Source organism: Channa argus, chromosome 4 (assembly GCF_033026475.1).
Source record: "Channa argus isolate prfri chromosome 4, Channa argus male v1.0, whole genome shotgun sequence".
Lineage (NCBI taxonomy): Eukaryota > Metazoa > Chordata > Actinopteri > Anabantiformes > Channidae > Channa > Channa argus.
In genome coordinates, this window is record NC_090200.1 from 23,984,560 (window position 1) to 24,004,750 (window position 20,191).

Genomic DNA, 20,191 nt, shown 5'->3' on the forward strand with positions numbered 1-20,191 from the left:
ATTTTAACACGTTGGGTTAAGGTTTAAAAAAATCAGACTAATCATTGAAATAAACTGACTAATCTAAAACTTCATTTTTAATCCATAAAATGTTGCTGCTGTTCAGCAAACCATTGTAAAGGTGCATTGCACAAAATCTTTGTGCTGATTAATATCACGTTCATTGCTTTGCTGAGTCAACAGCCAACAATAAATAGTATGAATAAGTAGCCAGGAAAGTATTTGTAGTGAGCAGCCTGTGGGAGTAAATGTAGGACTAGCCCTGTACACAGGAAATTGGGCAGGACAGAGCTCTATTACAGTTAGATTCACACAATTAGATAACAGCTAAACATCTGCGTGCCTATTGCTCAGGGGGTTGTTCATTCAGCAGTGCATTGGTGTTAACAGTTTTGGGTTGATGTGAATGATACACTTAATACTTGTTTGCATTAACTGGAGCGCATGCATACAAACACACATACACAAGTGAAAATAATTGACTAATTTGTTGGTACACAACAGCTGGAGTTAGAGACACAGTCTATCCCCACTGTACCAATGTAGCTTTTACTAATTGCCTCTCCACCCAACCATGCTTGACCAAACATTGTCTCATGGCTGACTTCATAGCAGAGGCTGTGTGTGTGTGTGTGTATCATTTCATTGTTGCCCATTCTCTTTGTCCTTTATCACTCTCAACACCCATCAACATCAAAATAACATCTGTCAACTTCTGTACAAATACACCTGACAGACACAGCTGATGTCTGGACACACAAAAACTCCTCCCCTCCACTCCAACTAACAACAGTGCAAAAGTTCATGATTTTACAGCAAATTGCACGTGGGTGTTGCCTGTGTGCCTGACTGAAACACATCTGGGTATAGAGTGGTCTTTGTGCTCCAGATGTGTTTTTAACCACTGCGGGCCATAACACACCTGGACACTGAGGGTGCGCGCAGACACACACACACACACACACACACACACACACTCAAAAACAACAAATGATCTATGTCACCACTAAACAACCAAATTATATAGCTCTTTTTATAACACTATAGCAATAAAGCACTTTGATACAGGGTTATGTTGGATATATACAAGCGCATAGTGTCATGTAAATTTTGTGTGTAGTTTACTCATGCTTGGATATTAGTGTGATAAAATAGCAATGCCATTGTCTATCATTATACACAGTGTGTAATTACTTGATTTCTATATCTAAATACCTTCTCCTTTGCTGTCTCTTTCACTGTCTTTCTTTACTCACACACAAGTGCACAAAAGGAGGGAGCACTACACAGTACCTGTGTGGCCCCAGGAAACGAGGCTGAGGACCCTCCTAATGACTTAATTGAGCTAATTAACAATGATAAGACGTCCAATCAGCACACCAGCTTCCTGAAGGCTCTTGTTAGGAGCTAATTAAAGAACCAATCACAGCAGGAGAGGTGATGGCTGCATCACAGTAGCGGGGCAAAATATTAGACGCAATGCAACTGTTCTCTGCAACACCTTGATTTAAGTAGAGAGCAAAAGGCTTTTCTTTTCAAAGAAACATAAGTAGTATGAAAATGTACTAACATGACTTATGAAATAAAAAACAACAACTGAATTTACATTACTGGTATGAATTCAAAATTTAATACCAGACTTTTTTTTAATTTGGCTTTTTTTAAGCCAAATAGCCTGTTTTTTTTATTACAAAGAGTGAAAGTGAATAAAATGTAAAAATTCTTTCTTTTTTAAATTTCTGTAGTCTTTCACTGTTTTCTCCAGTTTAGCAATTTAATTCAAATTTTGCTGTTACCACCATTCCACTGATACATTTTGATTTGTGGTTATTGTCTTTCTTCATCAAGATAGTCTGGCAGGGGTGAACTGCATTATGGTTGACATACCGTATTTATCCATACGCTATCTTAACCAGTTATTCTGTTGGAGGTCAAGAGGGCTGGAGCCCATCCTAGCTGTCACTGGGCAGGATGCATTGTACAATCAGATCAGGTCACCACTTTATCTGGTTGATACAGCTACAGATATTTTTGCCACAACTTTAACTACTTCTGAGCAACTGCTATGACAACTGCTAGTAGTTCAGTTGTATTTTCCCTCAGTTTTCTCCATCATTGCCCCAATCATCACACCATTTTACCTCTGTCCTCTCTGTACCCATCCCTACTCTCATTCACTTCCTTCCTCTCTTCCTCCTCATCTGTGTTTTCCAGGGGTAGGGCTCATGTGGCGTGGCATACTCGCTGCCTCTCTCTCAATCTGGGCTTCATGCTGCGCCGGTTTAATTGCAACAGCACCCTTGTGTGCCAGTTGTGCAATGTGTGTGTGTGTTTTTGCGTGTGTGTGAAGGAGAAACAGAATGGAAGAAGAGATGGGAAGAGAGACCTCTTCAGAGTGTTAAGCAACAGGGTGCTGGCCACCTTCCTCTCGAGTCTTGCACCTTGCTTTTCACTTTCTCTGCTCCTCCTCTGCTGCACCACCTTCCCTCTTCTTTTTCACTTCCATACCTTAACTCTAGTCCCAGATTTTCCCCACCAAGTCTAAATTTTCTCTCCTCTTGGTTCTCCATTCTATAAAACACCAAGAAAGGCTCCTCTCCTCATTTTCTCTCCTCTGCTAAACTCCTTCCTACTCCAGCTCTTACTCAATCTACCCCCCACCAACACTCACACATCACCTTATCTTCTCCCACCAATGTTGCTGTCGGTCACACCCATCTCTCATCCAACCATTGCCCCCCCGCAACCCCCGCTCCACTCCTGGTCGTTCCTCCGAGGATGCCCATGGAGACTTCCTGTCAGAGCTCCCTGTTCCTCACTCCTTTCCCTAATCAGCTGTCAAAAAGCAAACACTCACTACAGGCCCCCCATGCCTTCTGTGCAAAGGACACACACACACACACACACACACACACACACACACACACACACACACACACACACACACACACACACACACACACACACACACACACACACACACAGTAACTGGAAGCGTCTGTGTTAATTATGTGTGTGTTTGTGTATGCATCATTCTGTCTGTCCACTGAATTTTAACACATAGATCAAAGGCATACAGATCACTGACTATCACATAGACTCATCTGAGTCCTAATGGATTATGTCAAGAAATTTGGACACTACAATTTTTGCAAATATGGGCAACACCCATACATACAGACAGCCAACAACTAGACCTCCCTCCATAACTCACACACAGTTCATAATGATGGAGAGCTGGTGTTTCCCACTTAATGACAGCAAAACACTTGCCCACTCCATCTATCTGTCAACACTGCTGTGTATGTATGCTCATGACAGTGTGTGTGCGTGTGGTTTATTAATTCATTCATCTACTAATGTTGTGCAGCTGGGGAGGGAGAGATAGAGGGATGAGGGGGAGTAGAGAAAGAGATGGTGTGAATAAGAGGAAGAAAGGGTTGAGAGATATAATGAGGGAGTGGGGGAAAAGAAAAAAAATGGAGACAAAGGATAAAGCAGAGAGATGAACGGGTGGTCCAAAGTGGATGAAAGGTTGAGGTAACATTTAATCACCTCAGCTTCTGCTCTTGTTTCTAGACACACAACACACACATGAATGATTAGTCATTAGCCAATGAACCCACTGGCAGACAGACAGGCAACAATAAATCTAACAAAGCCATCATCAGTGTCTTGCAGGAACCCTGAGAAAACAAACAACACCACTGACCAAACACTGATTTATAATGTCTATGATCTTGGACAGTCAACAGCAGGTGAATTCAGCAGCAGCTGCTCCACCACAGTGAAGATAGCTTTGGAAACCCCATTGACATAAGATACAAGAACAATGTTGTGTACAGTGTGTGCAACTTTTTCTATATCATCCTACTAGGAGGCATGGGTTGTTTGAAACACTGGTTTTGTGCATGTCCATGCATACACCATGCTGTACAAGACACATGCTGTCAAGCATCACTGTCCAGCTTGGCTGGAAAAAACTTTCTTTAATACAATGAGCTGTTACATGACTGTTACACTGTATCCTTCCCATCTGTTCTGCATATGGTAACAGAGGTGCATACCAAGCTCCAAGGAAGCATTTCACAAGGTCACAAAATACTATTTCTACAGTTTTGATCAAGTTATAATATTACTACGTGAAATGAACTGTTATTTATCTATTATTACATCACTTCCTCTATTACAGCTTTTCAACTGACTGCTTTTAACAGTTTACACATAAAAAATCTAGACAAAATATTTAATATTATATTCATATAATAATTTAGCACTACTCAATGAGTAGTTATCCTAGTCACCCTTATCATTCAGTGGCCTCCACAAACACATACATTATGAAGCTTACCACGGATCGTGAGCCCTGTTTTAATAACACTGCTGTAAACATCTAACCACTCCATTGTCCTGTCTGACTAGACAGGGTTTCCAAGTCAACAAAGCAGGGCCCTGGTCCCAGTGGCCCAGCCCCACAGAGTTGCTGCAACGCTAACACACTTAATGTCCTATACTGACATGCATAGTGTATAATGCGAAGGGAAAACCCAGGAGTGCAGTATCCTGTTGTAAAATAGGGTAAATGGCAACCAGATGGCCAACACACACGTTCCAGCACAGAAGAAGCGCCTGCACCACCCATAACCTGATCTCTGTCCACACCATGTCCCAATATATAGTGTAAAATACAGCCAGAGGAGGAAAAGTGACACATGAAGGACATTTGGAGTGAAACAATGAGGAAGAGTGACTAAAATGTGAAGAGTGAGAGAGGGAGGGAGAGAGTTAAGAACACACACAAAAAAATTAAACAGAAACTGAAAACTGAAAGAAAAACAGAGAAGTAGTTGAATTATAAAGGAGCCCCTAGGGACCAGTGGTGTGGGCTGGACCATTCAAAACATAGTAGGGGGTGCATTCTTACATATCCCTCTGTCTCCCTGCATATGTGTGTGTGTGTGTGTGTGTGTGTGTGTGTGTGTGTGTGTGTGTGTGTGTGTGTGTGTGCACTGGCATCTGGCATTTGCTTTTAAGACCTCAGTCACACACCTTGTGGCACCAGGAGATGAGGACCAATAAATTGGGGAATGTGTGTGAGGATTTGAGTGTGAGTGAGAGAGAATGGGGGGAGTGGAAGTCTTTGGACTATTTGAGTAAAACTGTACAATCATGTTGTATATTAGTGTGTCTTTCTCTGCCAATGTCTATGCACGTGTCAGTGTGTCCGTTTTGCAGCTCCAGGTCAGCGCTGCTGAAGATTGTGTATACGCTTAGCCCCATGTAAGCTAGGTTATTTCTTCAATGTGTTTTCCACTGGGCTTTTGCCCTTTTATGTGTACAGTGTGGCTGTGAGGCTGTGTGGGTGTGTTTCCCAGGCAGGAGACAGAAAAGTCTGTTTAATCCTCAGCAGCCCCAGACACACCTGCACAGCATGCTAACACAACCATAACGCATGCACAGAAACACGCTAGCACTTGTGTGTTTATGTGTGTAGCTTAGGGAGCTGCCTCAATACCACACATGGGTAATCTATCCACCACCTCATACAGAGTAGGATATAGCACTGGAGAGGAGGTAGGAAAGATGGATAAATGGTAGGGGAGAGCCATGCATGCTTGAAATGATCGTAGAGATGAGAAGGGAGAGAGTATGAATGAACCTTCTCAATACACAAATGTATCTTCTTCACTAAAATTTGCACTCATTATCATTGCTCTAATTGCCACCAGATGCAATTCTAGGCAGGCTGTTTTTGTAATGGAAAATAACATTAAATAAGAACAATAAATAACTCTTTTAATGTGTCATCTGTTCATATGACCATCTACATTATTTAAACCCACTATATTCTAATAAAAAACTGAACAACTGGGTTTAAATACATAGTTACTGTATGCACACCTATTTGAGAACCTCTGCATGCTTTCTCTCCTGTTTTCGCTCGCTGCTTCTCCTTCTTTGCTCTTTTCCATCTGAACATCCTTCTCTTAAATGAGGCCTTCAGCTGGGAAGCGACATCCCTTTAACGGTGGCAGGTAAAAAGACTAGAGAGACTGTGTACGGAGAGAGGAATGAAAAGAATAGAGAAATGAAATCCTAATGACTGGTTGACCCCCTGCCCACTGAAAACAAATAAAGTGCGCAAATGGAAGAATGTGGGCAGAGGTACGGCACTGAGTTTGCGGAAGGAGAGGAGAGAGCAAAGAGAGATAGGTCAGGAGGTGGAGGAAATGGAGGTAATCTGTGTTTAACAGTAACTGAGGAGGAGAAAATACACAGAGAGAAAGATAAGGGGAGGTGCAGAACGGGGCTAAAAATGACACAAGCTGTTGGTTTTGTATTACAGTATTATTATTCTAATGAATGTAGTTTTGCACTTCTTCTGAAAGGGTACTTACAGTGCTTTTACTGAATTTTCAGTGTTATAAAGGCCAGTTTATCTGTTACTATGTGGCAGATTATGCATGATCCAGCGATTATTTTAGACAAAGTTATGCTAGACAAGAACATCTGCACAATGCAAAAATGTTAAATGTAAGCTTGTATGTAAGAAATGAAAACAGGCAGTGTGAGAGAGGAAAGCATAAAACAATAATTTAACTAGAAAATAGATAGAGGAGAGATGGAGGGATGGAGCAAGGGAGGGAGGACTGGAGGGGGGCCTGATGAAGGGACTATGCGGGTGGGCCGAGATCTAAGCTGTACCACTCCTCCCTACACTCCTACCTAGGAAAACAGGGATTTGTTCACCCTGGGAGGGATGTGGAGATGAGGAGAACAGGAGGACCACTGAGAGAGGGGAAGGGGGGCTATGGAGTAAGGACTGGGGATGAAGGCAAAACACATCAAGAGGGAAAAAGAGTAAGATTTATCATAAAAATCATTCAGAGTGGAAATAAAATCCCACCATGCTCACTCAGTTACTTAAGCTCAGGAGAATGTATTATTGTGGAGACAATGAAGCAGCATTTTAAATGCATGCACAAGTTGTCATTCACATTATACAATATTTAGGCTTCTATCACCTTTTATAACATTTCCATTCTATTTAGTCTCACCTGCAGCATCAGACACAAACAGGTAAATAAAACAAATCCTCCCTTTATCAGCATGAATTTTGCGTGTTTTGTTATGTTCATATTTGTGTTACTGTGTCACAGAAATATATACTGAAATAGAAATATTGAATTTGAAAGGAAACAAACATGAAACATACAGTTTGTAATGCATCTGGTCACACACATTCATATGTCCATCCATCTATCTGTCCATTATCTCTTGCTTTTCAGATTGCTGTGAAAGCAGGTTTAGTTTTTCTTGTGTCCCTCTCCCCAACAACTTCGAGCTCCTCCAGGGGGATTCCAAGGCGTTCCCAGGCCAGATTAAATGTGTAATCTCTCCAGTTTTTTCTGGGTCTACCCTTGGTTCTTCTTCCAGGTGGATGTGCCTGGAAGACCACCAATAGTAGGTGACCATGTATCTTATAAATTAACTGTAGTCTATTAATATGTTATTATGCAAAATGATTAACTGTTTAAGAAGTCTGATGGTTGAAATATTGTAAATACAAAATACAAAGTATTAAACACGTTTTTCTTTTCATTGCCCTGAGGTGCTGAGGAAGACAACCTGTGTTCCAGTAGGTCTTTCTTTTTTGCTAGATTTAAAGTGACCTTTGTAGAAATTTCTAGTCTGTAACCCAGAGGGATAATGGGAAATATGGCAAGAGAGGCAGCTGGTACTGACATGACTCCCCTAATGGCTCCACCCAAGACCTCCCCATTACCTCCCTCAACAACCCCCACCTTCTCTCGCTTTCTCCACTGAAGGAACTCCCCATTCTACTGTTCCCATAGTGCTGTTAAGGTCTTCTCCTCATTTTGTCTACAGCTTTCTTTTTTATCAGCCTTCTCCTACCTTTCTCTTTCAGTTTCCTACTCCCCTACTTTGTAGAAAACCCATCTATTGTTTAAGGTGCAAGGTTTTTATTGTCATTGCGTTTCCTCTATACTCTGTATACAAGAGTGCTTTGAAAGGCTGAGTTATTGTATGTTAATTTTCTAGCTATACATTCCTAGTTTTACCACTGGAGGTAACCTTCTCTTATGTCTGTTTTATTTTTGGCGTGTAGTATAAAAACTATACATTATGGAATGTGCAGGTCAATTTATTTCTGTAAATTATGTTTATAGATAATGGTTAAAAAAAAGGGGTAAAAGCTACATTAAAAGTACTTAGATTGACCAAGTTAACTTTGTAACACATTTTAAAGTAAGTACAGTAAGTCTTTTTTGTGGGTTAAATGCTCACCCCCTCAACCGCCCCACCTCCTTTATTGGGAACTTGCAGTTCAAGTGCATTCTGGGAGATGCCAGAGTTCTTTATAATCTACCAGCAGGCTTTCACAGCTGCCTGTCAGCTACCCAACAGACATGTGCGCACACATTCATACAGAAGATGCCAAGTTTTACTGAAAGGATTTCCATGTGTGACAGAGAGAGAAAGAAATGACACTCCAATGCATAACTTGTACAACTTCAAAAATAAAATTCATCCCTCTCCCTTTTCTCCTCTCTCTACTTTTCTCAAGAAATGTGAGACTTTTGTAGAAACCCCTAGCATATCTCTCTATATCTGTCCTTCTCCCTTTTCGTTTCTCCCTCTTTTCTCTGTTGTTCCTTCCCAACTCAAAACTCAATTAGTAAATTAGTTCCAGCTCGCTAAGCGATAAACAGCGGCCTGGGAATGCATAAACACACACTCCACACTCCATTAGGGCTCCACACACACCACACAACCTAAAAATCCTCAGTGCAGAGGTATACACACACACACACACACACACACGCATGTACACACTCTCAAACATTTAATTTAGCCACTTACAAAGGAGTATGTATATAAACACAAACGTGCACATGCTCACATTTAAAGTACATGGTCACTGTGATAGACCTATCTTTATCAGACAGGCATTTTTGTCTGCCTTCATGTATTTTGACAGTAAATCTACATTCAAGTAGAAGTGAGAGTGCCAGAAGACAAATAAGAACATAGGGTAACGCTCTTAAATTATATACTGTAAAAAAAAAACATTGTATCAAGCCCTAAAACCTCTCCAACAGACAAATGAAGTGTTTTCAAATGTGTGCTTGCATCTGTGTTCGCACACACGCAGCATTGAAGTACATCTTAGCTGGTTAAAAGCAAGCTTTCATGGTCGTTAAAAATTAAAACGCACACACTCAAGCTCTCAGTGGTGTATTTTGACAGTGTGTGATGACCGTGGGTAAAGCACTTAAGCTGCTGTAATTAGCCTGATCGCCGTGGCGACAGAAGATGCTTTCTTTCATCCCAGAAACCAGCACAACACACTAAGACACAGTGACAGAGGAAGAAATATACACACGTGACTGATACGTCTGGTATGACCAAGAACAGACCCAGAGGGTCAGATGCATTACAGAATAACATACAAAGACACAGAGAAAATCACACACACACACACACACACACACACACACACACACACACGCACACACATGCACGAGCATGCAAGCACAGCATGTGGGGGAGTCACAACACTGACAAGCAGACAAAAAGCAGCTTGATCTTGGTTATGTACCAAATGTTGACTGTATAAAACAGAAATACATGCCTCTCTATGTCTGTCTTGCTTTGTACTTCACCTGTCTTTGTCTCACCTTCTTTCTGGACTTTGGACATGTTCATATATGGGAATGAAAGCAGAGCATATGAAAGACACATTTTCTGCAGCGTTTTGCACACATTTCTCCAGAAGTCAATCAAACAGAGAGGTTTAAGTATCTGTAGGTGGCAGTCTTTTCTTTGCCTTTTCCATATGTATTGCTCATGTTAACTTTACAGTCCCACTATCCAGTGTTTCCAATAAAAGCTTTCCTGAATTGGTTATGAATGTTTAGTCATCAATGCATTATCAAAAAATATACAAATTTGTATTTTAACATAAATGTACAGAGGAGAGATAGACACAGATGAATGTGTGACTAAGAAAAATGGTAGCCTAAGTTAATAGTTGAAGACTTATGTGAGGGAGAGAGAAACAGCTAAAGGGAAAATGAAAGAATAACAGAGAGAAGGAGAGAGGGACGCAGTGGAGCAGAGCCAGAGCTGAACAAAGAACTACAGTAACAGTCCACTGGCCCTACAGCTGCTCTCTGCACACACTCCCTAGGCTCTGGCTCTGGGTATGCAGCATGTGTATGTGTGTGTGTGTGTCTGTGTGTGCGTGCGCGTGTGTGTGCGTGCATGTGTGTGTGTGTGTGTGTGTGTGTGTGTGTGTGTATGCATGCATGCATGTGTCAGCATGCTGCTGTGAGGGTCCCTATAGGTGTCCACCCTTTCAGCAGTTGGACTGCCAACTCATAAACCCCCGAACCTCCAGCTCCTTCACCAGAGAAGAGGAGGGAAGGGGAGGGGAGGAGCGAAGAAGCAGAGAGGGGAGAAAGGGTGAGATGAAAACAGGTTAGAATTGAGGAAATACAGAGGAAGGCAAAATATTTTAATGTTTACCTATAAAAAAGATGACCTTGTTTGAGGTGTGTACAGTATGTTACTGTGTCATTTTTTTCTTTTGCAATGTTTAACTATATTCTTGTGTGAGGCATTAATGTATCATTTAGTTTCTCCTTAGCTTGATATTACTGAACAAGACAAACAGCATTCAGTAAATATCTTTGAATGTGATGATGCGAATAAGACAGTGACATTCTTAACCAGCATGGATAATATTAGGAAGCCAATAATATATTATGATTAGGAGCCTTAACTCATGTATGCCGCTGTCAACTAATAAATATGCAGTTTAAATGCATGTCTGTCCAGTCTGAGATACAAATGAGTCCATTTAAGAGTCCAACTGGACATCTGTCCCAGATGTAATGAAGTTTCCTCCAAAGTATGGGAGAGACAAGAGGTTACAGTGACCTTGACTTTTGACCTTTGAGCACCCAAAATCTGAACAGTCCAACTTTTAAGACAAAATAGTTATTTGGGCCAAAGTTGAAGAAGTTCTTTCAATGCATTCCTGTGATATCGCATTTTGGAGAAAGAGACGCACAGATTAACAACCCTGAAACGTATTGCCTCTAGCCACAAAAGAAGCAAAAACTGGAAGAAACAGCCCTACTTTTATTTTACAGTACAGTAATTTACACAGGCCTGTCAAAGATTATAATTTACAAACAAATTTCATTAATCAGCAAGTACAATCTCTCCCACACACACACAGACACACCCAGAGTTAACCCCCTGCTGTTCTAATTAAAGGTGTCCTTGACAATGAGATAGACCGCTCTCACACTGTCAGACCTTTGAACATCAGTAGTCCTATTTAAATACACACACACACACCAAATTTTTTCCTATCATCAGTTTCATGGTTCATCTGGTGAGCCGACTGGCATGCACATGTACACACACACGGACATGTAAAATCGACAGAGGCTGAATTTGGCTCATCTGACTAGAACAGTTAATTTTTAGAAACGCGCATGCACTTGAACACGTAGGTAAGGCACAAACAACTCCATGTATAATGACACATTATACATGTATCATTATACGTGATACACACACACAAACACACACACGTACACACACACACACACACAAACACAGAGTGGCTCAGATTTCTGGATAGATGATGAATAATGAGAAATTAAACTTCCTCACAGTTTTGGACATTTTACTTCTTATGTTTTCTTCTGTGAAAACCGATGGAAGCATTATCTTCCGCAGTGAGTTACTCTGTGTTACAGACCACGTCTGTACTTTAAGCTTAGTGCTACTGCAGTGTACTGGGACTGCTGTTTGTACTCAATCTGTATGCATGGTATGTGAGTGTGTGTGTGTGTGTGTGTGTGTGTGTGTGTGTGTGTGTCAAGCAAAAAGTGTGTATGAGAGTGACAAACTGAGAAAATGAGAGATAGAGAGGGGTGGTGAGTTGTGTACATCTGGAGTGTACATCTGCACGTTTGTGTGAGTGAGTAAATGTGTGCTTTTGCATGTGTCAGTGTGTGAGGATGTGTACGTTTGGTCCAGGTGCTGGGACCTGTGTGTGTCCCTGGGCAGGGAATGCAAAGGTCCCTGGACTCACCTCTGCTTACTGCTAACGAGACACAGACACACACATGCACACATCCCACAATACACCTACACCCACACCCACACACGTACACACCGCATCGATCAGGGCGAGAATGAGGGTCGCTCTGCGCCCTGTTAGCCTACCGCTAAGGACTGAGCGCCTCAGGGCACACTACCCCCCGCCTACGCACGCACACACACACACAAATACATAGATGCAAACACGCAGATGTCTCATCTGAATTCAGCCCCAGAGTAAGGCTTCAATGCTGCCGCACATACAAAAAAGGTAGATTTATAGTTTATTGCTTGACTATGAACAACTTACCATAGCAACAGCTGATGATGAAGAGTGTAACATAGCAACAGCTGATCACAAAAAGTGTACCACAGCAACAACTGATCAAATAAAAATGGTTACACCATTACATGTCGTTCTACTGCAACATAAAAAGAATAGATGGCCACTTTTATGTGGTATAATAATTATAGTTGTGGGCTCTTTAGTAATACAATGCTAATACAATATTTTATCATTTTTCCATAATGATGCAGATGCAGGTAAACCCTTTTGGAAAAGAGAAATTATTTACAAATTTCTATTTAACACCCGCGATCATCTCCTGCTTATAGGGATGAGGTTGTGTTTGCAATGGTTGGAATAAATTCTACTTTATGTATTTCCAGCCATTGTTGGTTCACGTTTCTGAAACAAATTGAGGATGTTTGATTCAAATGAAAGAATGAATTCTTCTAAGGTGAGGCTTGTGAGATTCAAATGGGACATACAGTACACAAACATATAATGATCATGCAAATACAAAGTTTAAATAATTGAATGAAAATTTTTTATCATGGCGAGGAGTTACTGACATTATATACAATAGAAGATATGATGTGTGGTACAGCTCCAATAAATGCAGTTAGCTTTCACCATTTTCAGTATTAAAAAACTACAAAAAATATGCCTATTTTGTAGCAGCCAGGATGGGTTGCAGAAGTTGGCAGCCTACCCACCAGGTGTGTCCCTGGGTGAGACACTTGGCGCTAGCTCCCTGGGAAAGAATTTCATTGTAACATATACAATCATGGCCAAAAATATCAGCACCCTTGCAATTCTTTCAGAAAATGATACCCTTCTCTCAGAAAATTGTTCCAATTGAAAATGTTTTAGTATTCACGTGCTTACGTTTTTGTTTACACTGAAACAACGGAAGAAAAGAAAAGTCAAACTTGATAAAAAATTCACATAGAACTCAAAAATGGAATGTGATGCTCCTGTAAGTTGTATTTAGACACACCTGTGGCAAGTAACAGGTTTGGGCAATATAGTAATCACACTTGCAACCAGTTCAAATTTAGAAAAGTTGAATCAACCTTTGTGTTGTATGTGACTGAGCACGGAGAAAAGAAATAAGTGTTTTAAGTGTAAGAGGTTTCTGTGGATTTGAGAGAAAAAAATTGTGGAAAAACATTAACAATCTCAAAGCTACAAGTCCATCTCCACAGATCTTAATGTTCCTGTGTCCACTGTGCGCAATATCATCAAGAGGTTTACAGCCCATGGCACTGTAGCTAACCTCCTTGGACGTGGACAGAAGAGCAAAATTACTGAAAAATTCCAACAAAAGATTGTTTGAATGATGAATAAAGAACCCTGATTAACTTCCAAACAAATTTAAGCTGATCTGCAGACACAGGGTACAACAGCGCCAGCTCGAACTATCCATGCCATCTGAATGAAAAGGGACATTATGGTAGGAGACTCAGGAGGACACCACTGCTGACACAAAGGCATTAAAAAAACAAGATGGGAGTTTGCCAAAACTTATGTGACAAAACCACAATCCTTCTGAGAGAACGTACTGGACAGATGAGACAAAAGTAGAGCTTTTCGGTAAAGGACATTATGGCACTGTTTACAGAAAAAGAATTGAGGCCTTCAAAGAAAACAACACAGTCCCTATAGGCAAACATGGTGGAGGTTCAAAGTTGTTTTGGGGTTGCTTTGCTGTTTCTGGCACTGGATGCCTTGACTGTGTGAACGGTATCATGAATTCTGATTATTATCAAAGAATTTTGGTGCACAACATAGTGGCTAGTGTCAGAAAGCTGGATCTCCACCAGAGGTTATGGGTCTTCCAGCAGGTCTATGACCTGAAACACACTTAAAAAAGCACTCAGAAATGATATTAAGTTATTACTATATTAAGTTTAGGGGGCCAATAATTTTGTTCAGTGTATTTTTTGAGTTCTGTGTACATTTTTATCAAGTTTGACTTTTCCTATCTGTTTTTTTGTGTTGTTCCATTGCAAACAAAAACAATAAGCACGTAAATACAAAAACATTTGTAATTGGAACAATTTTCTCAGAGAACTTTTGCATTTTCTGACAGAATTGCAAGGGTGCCAATATTTTTGGCCATGACTGTCACACACATACACACACACACACACACAAAGTGGGTATCAGATTAATTACTGCAGGAGCAATCCCAATATCTGGCCTGAAGTCTATCCTGTGTTGGGAATGTGTGTGCCTGTGTTATGGTCACTCGCGAACTGTTGAGTGTGGCACTGCCGCCATAAATACAGACATAACTCGCAGGTATCCTTTTTGATGCCGGGTGAATACACTGGCAACATTTGAAAAGCTTGTGAGATGGCAGTAAGTATCTGTTGAGAATACTGCTCAATTTAAACTCAAAAACATCTATAATGTAGTTTCTAGAGTGACAACCTATCATCTGTGTGTGTGTGCATATGTGGAGCTGCTGTAAAAGGTACGGGCCAAAGCAGAGGTACGCCAGTTTTAATCTATTCTGTAATTAACACTGATCTCATATCTATTTCCTCTTGCAGAGAAGACATGATTGGACTATAGGGACCATGCATATCGACATACACATGCAGACTTTCATCAGCACACACACTCATAAGCACATGAAGCATCATTAGAAACCATTAGCAGACAACATTAAGTGGCTAACAACTACAACAACACCAGACTGTTAAACTTTATGATGATTATTATAAGAGACAAGGATTGCTGCTGCTTTGTTAACTCTAGATGCCACACAAAGTATAGAGCAGGTAATGTCTATGTTATTGTTTACAGCAAAAGACAGGGTTTATGACTATTCCTCCTCGTGTGTCGTGTCTTAAGGTGGTTGCTTACTTACTAAAACTGGGAAAGCTGTACTCTATTAGTTACTGTACTTCACTGCTTAGCGTTGTGTTGACCAAGGAAGAGTTTAGCAGTACAAAGTATAGTTCAGTATAACAAACTACAAACCCATTTTGCTGCATGAACAATAAACTTAAAGATAAATATAACAGAATTACTTTTTCTTTAAATAATGGTGCAGACTAAATGGTATTATTACAAACTAAAGTAAAAGACACAGCACATACCAAGAAAAATGTGCTGAGCGAAGCAAGTAACAATGATTAAGCATATGAGTGAACAAGAAGTTAAAAAAGGAGAAAGAGAGAGAAAGACAGGGAGGCGGGGCTGGTGCTTGGTCTACCCTTCGTCTGCCATGGGCTAAAGGAATCAAGAGAAAGAGAGAAGGGATGAAGTGAAACAGAGAGAGAGGAAAGGAGGAAGGAAGCATTGCAAGGCAGAGCAAAAGGCCATCTTCTTCACTGATGCAGTATGTTTGTGTGTGTGTGTGTGTGTGTGTGTGTAGCTGCATATTTGTGCCTGTTTGTGTGTATGAATAATTCAGGTCCATGGAGAGGGCAGCCTGCTGCGGTAATGAGGAGGACATGCATTGATACCAAATATTGCTGGTGGGAAGCTATCGATCCAACAGCCATTTGTCAGGAAGCCAGTGCTGTCTAGAGGCGTTACAGTTACTGATGGGCAGGTGGACAGACACCAAGAAAGAGACTACACTGACAGGAAAAATGCATGAAACATTTGAAATTACATAGTTTTTTGTATTAACTGCTGATGAAATGTGATCTGATTGTTGTGTTGTAATTGTAGTGTAAAAGAATGTAAAATTTTGTATCAACTTTACCACAAATGCAACAACTTCTAAGTGTTCTCTATCTTTATCTGGCCAATCAGGCTGATAAAATAAACTTTGATCATGATGGTCTCAATATGGCATAAAAGATGTAATCACGAGAAAATGAACTGACCAAACAACAAAAACTGTTGATATGCTAGATATGTCTACAGGTTCTCCAATGTGCTGCATGATCTTGAACAGAATGTAGAGCAGACAAATTTGACTGTCTTTTTCTATACAGAGTTAGGGCCACAGTGGTGATATAACAAATGTGGAGGTTCAATCGGTACTCCTCCTCGAGATTCAAATTCCCTCTTGGAGAACTTGCTTTAATTTGTACTCAACATGTAGGAGTCAAGTCTAGACTTTTACTTGCTTACTGCACCTTCCTAGGAATCCCAATGTCTCCACAACTAAAACTTTCATTAGAGCCAGTTTCAAATCAAAACCTGCATTCAAAAGGCAGAAAAACACTGGAGAGTACACCTTACCTGCAGAGTAATACTTTATTTTTTCCTGCTAAACTTGAACTGAACTGAGAGATTTTTTATTTCATTGCTTGAGTTATTATGATCCAGCAGTCAACACACAAAGATGTTTGTGCTGTGTAATGTTTTTGCATGGAATATTATAGAGTGTGAGAACTAGAGATTTCTCAACCTAGTCCTCAAGATCAGTACTGGGACTGATCCAGGCATATTTTAAAGGATCTGTATTGTACAGTCTAGCAGACTGGAGTCAAAACGGGTGTTGTGCCTTCACAGTAGCAAATACAGTCATGTAAATTGTTTTGACTATCATTTAATCAGTTATAAATCAATAATGTAAGCTTAATGTAATTTAACTAAGTTCTTATTTTCACATGAGGAATTAAAATATGGGAATGAAGTAGCTCCTTAAAAACACGACGTAGATAAAACAGCTTTTGGGTCAGACTCAGTATAAGCAGATACCAATAACTGAAGGACATGGGTTTGGATTGTGGCCCCAAAAATCAAATCCCTAATCAGAATTTTCGATAGGCTAATCTTATCAAATGCCAGGTCATCCTGACCCATTCTGTTATTACTGATGCACACACATCTGGATGCCTGCACTGAACAAACAGTATATTTAGTTCTAAAAGGTTGCGTAACAATGCGTAAAAATAAATAAATTAATTAAAAAAAACAGAATACAATGATTTGCAAATCTTTTATATATATATATATATATATATATATATATATATATATATATATATATATATATATATATATATATATATATATATATATATATATATATATATATATATATATATACACATACATATACATATATATCTATATATATCTATATATATATAGATATATAGATAGATAGATAGATATACATACACACACACACATATGTATGTATTTATGTATGTATACACACACACACACACACACACACACCGACACAACCAGTGCAGTAGGTTAGTGAAAACTTTTTTGTATCCTCTGACATCTCCTTCGTTCACCCTTTCTCCTCTCATAAAACGTTTCCTCATCCACAAATGGTATGTCCAAATGGACATACACACATAGGCATACACTCATTTCTGGTCACAGTGTCAGATTCCAAGTTAGGGAGAACACGGGGGAAATTAAGTTTCTACCTAGGCCTTTAGCACTGTGTATGTGTGTCTGTGTCTGAGTCCAGTGAATCTCACGGGTAAACCTGCTACCGTAGGGGAAGTGAACAGACAATGAAGAGAGAGAGGCACTGGTGAAGGGTGGGGGTGGTGAGGTAGGAGTTTAGGGAGGAATAGTATGATGGAGTGCAGGAGAGGACAGAGGAACTGAAGCCAACTAGACCAGGCCACTCAACTAGTCCCCTAGCTTCTCGTTATTTGAGTAGGGAATTTCAATCACTCTGCACATACAGTACAGATGTTCTCTCCTCAGATGTATTATCAATTTAACTGTCTGTAGTATAATCAATAGAGATGATATAAAATGTATCTGTCCCCACATACGTGTAGGACAAAATGGTGTAGAGGATATTTGAACATGACTGGTCTCTTTGTGTTAGAGAAAGAACTCTTAACTTATGACACAGTTGTTTGGACAGAAAAATAGAAGGCATAGATCAATACAGAAAAATACAAAAAGGCCAAGGCATGGACACAACTGCAATTTTCTCTTTTGCTCCGTAATAGAGGAGCAATATCCACACAGTTCTGTCAGGAACAGATTCATGAATACACTTGCTATGAACTTGCTTAGAACATAGGTACAGTAGTCAAGGATCATTGAGGACTAAATGGCTGAGAGAAGTCTGAGGTGAAATAATGATTGGCTAGCCTGGTTAAAGATTTGGTGGTTAGCTTCCTAGCTACAGTAGTTTACCAGCTAGCCCACATCAACAGGCTTCTAGGACATGTTTTACATATTTTGACATATTACATTTGTACTTGACCAGGCATTTAGTAATCTTACAGTTTAATAAAATCCTGGAGAATTAAACACTTGCGTTGGGAAATTCAACTTTTTGAACCAGACAACAAACTGTGTTAGAAAAAGCTCCAGCACAATGTTATGACTGTACCTACAAATGATAAGTGGACTGCCATAAATCAATTCTAAGGATTCTTAAACAATTATGCTATTTTTGATGGCTATTTAATGGCATAAAACTGCACTTATAAGAAGTGCTTTACAGTAATTTCTGGACAAGTAAAAAATGGTTAGGTAAAAACTGAAAATAGCTGTTCCAGACAGACTGCAATCAACAGGATCAAGTGGCTTATTGCCTCAGTGACACATAGAGTACAAGCTTGTCACCTGATTGGTCTTCAGCACCCATGCATGTGACTGATGCAGGTGCTTTATTCCATGCTTCCTGTGGCACTAAAAGCACAGATTGAAAATAGAATGGTGGGAGGCGTTTCCAGACCCTTTTCACAAAGCTCAATTGCTTTTGGCTCTGTGGTAAGTCTGACACAAAGTGGCGCTGGGAATCAAACCTACAGTACCACTCTGAGCAGCCACAGCGGGCACTATGAAACTACACTCACAAACACACACACGCAGACTTACACACTGAATGCCAATCATACTATAAGGACACACACACACACACACACACACACAATTACAGTACAAACAATTACTGCCAATCATACTGTACTCACTCATTCACATTCTCTTTCTTTCTTTTTCCTCTGTTTCTGTCACACACACTTACCCACCCACCCCAGGCAGCAGCACTCCAACCTCAGCCTCTCCTTCACCTGTTCAGGCCAGTAATTACAATGTGACATCAGACAGACTAAAAACAGCCCTGCAATTACTACTGCAGAGAGAGAAAATGTGAGTGGGTAATGTGTCAATTTACACTTATTTAACGTGTATTTATATTACAAGGAGGGGTCTTTTATACTTTCAAATGACAGTGTCTTTATTTCTGGTAACTCAATACTGATAAACACAATTTTCATTAATGCACATTAATGAAAAGTAGATGTAATTTTTTTAATGGCAAAACAATGAGAGAGACATGAGTGAAGACCCAGTTTCCATATTGCCTTACTGCACTACCACATGGTCCTAGTTGTATCCCAGTCTGATACAAAGTGATACTCTCTGCTGCCCACTTGCTGTCTGCTACATGATGGCTAAATTAGACTGGACACTGATGAGAACAGAAGGAGAAGGGGAGAGAGAAACTAGATTACATGTGAGACAGGCAGGATTCAAACTCAAAATACTGAGCATACAGGAGCAGGGCAGTTGCAACCAGGACACGCCCGACTCCTCAACTATAAAGAAAAAAACATCTGGATAGTATCCAAAAGCACCATGCATCAACACACAGACACATACTCATACATGCACACAGTCTCCACACACTCTAATGAAGCCCCGGTAGTGACGAAGAGCAGCAGGGAGCGGCGCGGATCGCCGAAGACAAGTGTGTGTAAGCTTTCGTTGCAGAGGGTGTGTACGCGAGTGCAAGTGTGTGCGTCTCCGGCGGGATAATTATGGTGCTCCTCTGCAGCTGAGCGTGCCAGA

General features: G+C 40.3%; 1 protein-coding gene across 13 annotated transcripts in view; it reads right to left on the minus strand.

The window, feature by feature from the left end:
• The window catches only part of znf423 (zinc finger protein 423), a 138,154-nt gene that overhangs the window by 29,684 nt on the left and 88,279 nt on the right, over nucleotides 1–20,191 (minus strand). For 4 of the 13 annotated variants that reach the window (XM_067501308.1, XM_067501312.1, XM_067501311.1 and 1 more), the window contains one exon: nucleotides 9,716–10,429. The exons of the other annotated variants lie outside the window; for them this stretch is intronic. In XM_067501308.1, the coding sequence (XP_067357409.1) occupies nucleotides 10,344–10,429 (86 nt within the window). In that variant the 3' untranslated portion in view covers nucleotides 9,716–10,343. Of the gene's footprint in view, nucleotides 1–9,715; nucleotides 10,430–20,191 lie in introns of those variants that run through there. 13 annotated transcript variants of the gene reach the window in all.